This window comes from Adiantum capillus-veneris, chromosome 20 (assembly GCF_014529385.1).
Source record: "Adiantum capillus-veneris isolate H3 chromosome 20, ASM1452938v2, whole genome shotgun sequence".
Classification (NCBI taxonomy): domain Eukaryota; kingdom Viridiplantae; phylum Streptophyta; class Polypodiopsida; order Polypodiales; family Pteridaceae; genus Adiantum; species Adiantum capillus-veneris.
Window position 1 is genome coordinate 133,063,989 of NC_140950.1, and position 5,601 is coordinate 133,069,589.

Genomic DNA, 5,601 nt, shown 5'->3' on the forward strand with positions numbered 1-5,601 from the left:
TAAAGGGAAGCCCTTCCGCCATATTATGTTAGTAGATTGACACTGCAATTTTAAATTGCGGGGGATCTATGGTTGAAAAAAAGAGTTGAAAGATCACAACCACTGATCCCAAATGTGAACTTGATGTAAACTAGGTGTTGACTCGGGTGAATGTGAAGTCATTGTGCGAACTTGCATGTGAACGCCGCGAGTTGTGTGCACTGCATTATGGTGGTGTGAATTGGATGTGAACTCGGCCTAAAGTCGAAGTGAACTTGGTGTGAACTAAGATCGTGAGCGAACCAAAACTACTGAATATAATGTTATCATTTCCCTTGTATAACAAAATGTGTGCACAAGCGTAGTGGTCAAACCTCGCCCAGCTCATCCAACTGGATCGACAACCCACTATCAACAACAATCTGGAACTGTAGATCCCCTCGAAGAAAAGAGACATCTAATAGTGCCAAAGGAGGGGGGGAATATGTGCGGCCCGTATCCCTCCCAACGATATGTGCTACCTAAGATGGATAGGACACAACTCTCTATAGGTGTATTGACTCTTGAGTTCGATTGGCATTAGCGACACAAGGTGTAGAGTGAGACTTGATCAATGGGGGATTTAACCTCCACCATTGATCCCTTTAATTTGCCCATGTCTTTTTTTTTTTTTTTTTGGGGGGGGGGGGGGAAAGTGGCAAATTGGCAATGGCTGCTTTCAGGGCTAGAAAAAAACATTTTTCCTAACCGATGAAAATAAGGGAAAACTTGAAATTCTCCCGGTTTTTAGGTCAAAATTTGAAGCTTTTGCCAGTAATTACACTAAAACTTGTGTAAATTTGCCGGTTTTCTTAAAGGGAAGCTCAAAATCTAACCGGGATTTTATAATTTCAGCCAGTTAAAATACACTAGACCCCGGTTTTTTTTCTAACACTGGCTGCTTTTGTTTGAAATCAAAATTGAAAAGTTTTAAAACAACTCGACAAGAGGAGGGCCCTTGTGACACGAGTCATTTGACTCACCTTAACCAAACATGGAAAAGCCCACCTACTAACCTGATTTTATTTAAGACTCTTGTCCAGTTTATAAACATTTTCTAGCAAGAGAAAGCAGGAATCCTTGTTGTTCAGTGTTGTGTGGTTTTCACATATATATCTGGGCATGATGGGGGTCAACCAGCAAAGACCGTAATTATGCAAACAATGTAGCCTTTTTGCTCTCTGTTTTCTAGTAGTAGTATTTTGCCATCTTTTAGAAAATGCATAATAATATAATATTATCACTAAATTGCTCCAGTGTCTGTGGGATTATTCCAGCAAGGCTCTCAGCTCACTGCCAACCAAGCGAGCGTGCAAGCATTTGTTGTGATATGGGAGAAATATAGACTTGCAAAGCTGGCCAAGTTGGGAACAAGTGCCCTTGAGGCTCGACCTCCTTGGAGTCCTGATCAGTTTAAAAAGCAAGCCACCTCTCTTCTGGTGTTGTGGAGAGGCCACCTCGCATCTAGCATTAATACTACCTCTGCCAGTCTGCCTACACACACACACAGAGAGAGAGAGAGAGAGAGAGAGAGAGAGAGAGAGAGAGAGAGAGAGAGATAGGGGTAAGAGATATTGTGTGTGTGTGGAGCGTCGCCCAGTAGACTTGCAGCCTACTTCAAAATAATCAGTGTCGCTGCGAGACTCTCCCCTCTCTAGTACTGATTATCCCCTCTCTTTGTTAATTCTTGCCATGGCTTCCTCAATACTGCCTCCACTCCAGCTCCCTCTTGCCTTCCTTTCTCTCATCCTCATTGCCCCAGCTGTTATGGCCCAGCTCAGCAATGACTACTATGCAGCTACTTGCCCCAATGTCGAGAGCCTCGTCCGGTCATCTTTGCGCAGCACCTTCACCACTGACATCACCGCACCCGCAGCAATGATCCGCCTCTTGTTTCATGACTGCCAAGTGGATGTAAGTATCTCTCTCTCTGTCTATGCTTGTCAGCATATGAGAAGGTCTTCTCTCTGACATGTTTGCTTTGCCTATGTGAGTACATTTGCCTGCTATAAGCATTGGCTATGGTTGTGACAAATTCCGCCGTCGAATACAGGGTTGTGATGCTTCCATATTATTGGTGGAAGGAGGTAGTGGTAATAGCATAGAGATGAAATCACCTCTTAACTTGGGAGTCAGGAAGCTCAACTTAATTGACAGATTGAAAGCTCAGCTGGAGTCGGAGTGCCCGCAGACGGTGTCTTGTGCTGACATTATAGCGCTTGCGGCAAGAGATGCTGTTGCTCTCAGTGGTGGCCCTGATATCAGCATTCCCCTTGGCCGCCTGGATGGCTTCAGTGCAAGCTCGTCGGCAGCCACGAGTGCGCTTCCCAAAGCTACCGTCAGTGTGTCCGATGCCATCAGTCTCTTTGGTGCTATGCAGATGAATCTGGAAGAGAGTGTTTCCATGTTAGGTGAGTATTTCTCCATGAATGCTTCAATTTGATGCCCCTCTAAGACAGGGGGTGCTGTTGTTAATGGTCTTGTTTACTCTTTGGAGTCGGGTGCAAGCTTGAAATAGGTTACAGTGGTAGCATAGAATTATCTGTTCAGGGCTTACAGGTATTGGCTTGAAACCTAGGCCATTGTTACCCGAGGAGACATTCTGTAAGTAGAATTTGCTATATAGGTTGTTTCCGCTAGCTGACAGATGCGCGTGTCCGGACTGATACAGTGGAGTGGCATGGGTGATAGCTGATGGGGATGGTGATGGGTTTATATCTACAGCCGATTTGACACAGTATCACCTTAGCATATGTTCGGCGATGCGTTTTATCATGGATGGTGCGCATGCATATCTCCATTTGATTGTGCTCTCTATCAATGAGTAGGCTTTTACACTCTGTGCATTCATGATGATTGCTCATGGAGGCTTAGGTTGCCCCCCTGCAGCAATGGTATGAAAGCTAGAGGTGAAGGGGTCAGTACTCTACGGTTGTTTTGATATGGTTCATATTGGACATGCACATGAATGTTTAGGCTAATTATCCTGGATTGAAAGCCGATTGAATTCTGAAAGGGAAGTATTAAGTGGTTTTGACAGAGTTATCTAATTACACAAGAAGACTTAGAAATTTTCTCATGTAGGAAAACGGTGTCTTTTTCAGTGTTTTTCATATAATGCATAACATCATGAGCTCTTGCTCGAGAGGCACTGCACACCTCTCTAGGTATGATTGGGGACAAGGGACCACTGGCCCCCCAACCGGGCCGGCGGTCCCCTGCCCCCAATCGTACCTAGCTAAGTATGCGATGCCTCCCTCAAAGAAGCTCATGATGTTGAGGTAAGTCGCAATGTGGGAATTATTGTGAGAATTTGTCCAAAACTTCTTGTGTATAAATTAAGATGCTAATATGAAACTTTGTGCTTTTGCAGGTTCTCATACGGTTGGTGTAGCTCATTGCACCAACTTTAAGAACCGTTTGTACCCAAGGATGGACCGCGATCTGGGGCTCTTATTCGGAGCCACTTTGCAAACAAGGTGCCCACGCCTATCACCTATTGATCTAGTTGCCACTCTTGACACATCCTTCCTCCGATTCGACAATAGCTACTTCCAAAATGTGCTCAACCGTCGCGCCTTGCTCACAATCGACTCGGAGATCGCCCACGACCCACGCACAGGCCCAATTGTGCAAAATTTTGCCCAAGATGAGGATGCTTTCTTCAATGCCTTTGCATCAGGGTTTGTGAAGCTTGCAAATTTCAATGTGCTGTCAGGGAGCCAAGGTGAAGTGCGTGTCGATTGCCGCTCTGTTAATGGTTAGCTTATTGGAAGAAGCTGTTATCAAGGAGTCCTCTAACCGGCGAGTTGCGTATGTAAAGCAAGCAACTCATCTGAGCATGCGAGCTTCTCATATAAGAGTTAGTTGTATGCAGAGCAACCATTGTGGGTGGAGATTTGTTTATATGATTTTCCATGGGACTGCTAAAACATGTGCTAAGCATGTGAATTAGCTGGGCCTTATAAGTACTGTTCTGGGCTTGGCCCTCTTCCCTTGTAGCAATATTCTTAGTATTGGCACCTGTGTATGGCCTGAAAATAAACGATGTAGGCCATAAATGACTTCTTAATTGTGGGTTTTATCACATTGGAAGAGTATTATTAGTCCTTGTGTGTGTGTGTGTGGGGAAATTGAAGGCGGTGTTTGTGAGACTCCTAGTACCTAACTCATGAAATGGGCAATCCGCTTTTGTATTTTGGATACATTGATGATGATTGGCTATCTGAATGAGTTAACATGGTACTAGCCTTAACAATTCGAGTCTTCAAATCAACACCATTGCACGAAGATTTAGAAATTCTCTCATGTAGGAAAATGGAGTCTTTTCCTTTGTTTTTCATACAATGCATAACCTCATGAGCTTATGATCGGGAGGCACCGCATACCTAGCTAGGTACGATTGGGGGCAGGGGGCCGCTGCCCCCAATTGTACCTAGCTAGGTATGCGGTGCCTCCCTCACAGAAGCTCATGATGTTGAGGTAAGTCACAATGTGAATTATTGTGAGAATTTGTCCAAAACTTCCTGTGTAATGGCTAGTGCCCCGTAAGCCCTAGCTTAGCTGAGGTATTTGTATGTTAGGGTGATGTTCCCATGAATTGTCCACCTCTTCCTTCCTTTGAAATCAATGGCTTTGGCTAGTGCTCGAGAGTTGGACCTAATTTGAGGTATTTGTCTATCAGGGTGGAGTTTCCATGACTTGGTTATCATCAAGTGTCGACCTTCTTAATCTCAATGGATTTGCTTTTGTGCACACTTAAATAGACCAACGCATGCAAGCTTTTTCCTTTGGTTTATTCATAGATGTAGGTAAGAGACTATGCACATTTGAGTACAAACCTACCCCGAATTCAATGCCTCTTCTAAGCTAGGACCAATTGCAACCTCATTGTGCCCTTTGCCGACTCGCCTCTTTAGCTTCTTAAAACGACCTTCGGGAATGGAAGAACCTTTGTGGCACAAGAAGTTTTGGACAATGCTCATAATAATTCCCACATTGTGAGTTACCTCAACATCAAGAGCTTCTGTGAGGGAGGCACTGCATACCTAGCTAGGTATGCAATGCCTCCCTCATAAAAGCTCTTGATGTTATGCATTGTATGAAAAACACTGAAAAAGACTTAGTTCTCCTACATGAGAAAATTTCTAAATCTTCTTGTGTGGAAGCAAAGGCCAATTGAAATAGGCACAACTCCTAGCAAGCAAAGCTCTTTCCAATAGAGCTTCTGAGTTGTGAAGAATGATAGCAACACCCACGTGATTATGTACCTCCTAAACAATCATAAACCAAGCTTTCTTTACTTTTCTAAGTTGCGTTCTGCACGCTTTGGATAAGGTTGTGTATGCATACATATAGACGGCAAGGACTAATAATTTGTCTTTTTCTTTTTTCCATATTGATTGCTGCTGTGAGTAGAAATGTTATACTATCTCTCCAACAAATCACAACCAGTGGGTTTTTTTTCCCCATTAAGGGCGCGAGAGTTTTATTAAGTAGAGAACAAAGTTACATTGTAGAGCTTTACAAACTGTTACTTCCAATATCCTTTGAACCGATAGTACCGATTTACATTCTAAGGCA

At 43.8% G+C, this 5,601-nt stretch overlaps 1 protein-coding gene across 1 annotated transcript; it reads left to right on the top strand.

Annotated features, from left to right (window-relative positions):
- The first annotated feature begins 1,160 nt into the window (after nt 1-1,160).
- Nucleotides 1,161-4,107, top strand: LOC147433261 (peroxidase 29-like). The gene is made up of 3 exons (XM_086492879.1): nt 1,161-1,932; nt 2,072-2,429; nt 3,392-4,107. The coding sequence occupies exons 1-3, from the start codon at nt 1,711-1,713 to the stop codon at nt 3,781-3,783; spliced, it is 972 nt and encodes a 323-aa protein (XP_086349005.1). The 5' UTR covers nt 1,161-1,710; the 3' UTR covers nt 3,784-4,107.
- The last annotated feature ends 1,494 nt before the right edge of the window (nt 4,108-5,601 follow it).

Excerpts from the sequence above, each read along its gene's own strand:
- LOC147433261 (XM_086492879.1), top strand. The coding sequence starts at position 1,711 with ATGGCTTCCTCAATACTGCCTCCACTCCAGCTCCCTCTTGCCTTCCTT. Across the intron at positions 1,933-2,071 it reads TTCATGACTGCCAAGTGGAT|GGTTGTGATGCTTCCATATT; the intron begins GTAAGTATCTCT and ends CGTCGAATACAG. Across the intron at positions 2,430-3,391 it reads AGAGAGTGTTTCCATGTTAG|GTTCTCATACGGTTGGTGTA; the intron begins GTGAGTATTTCT and ends GTGCTTTTGCAG.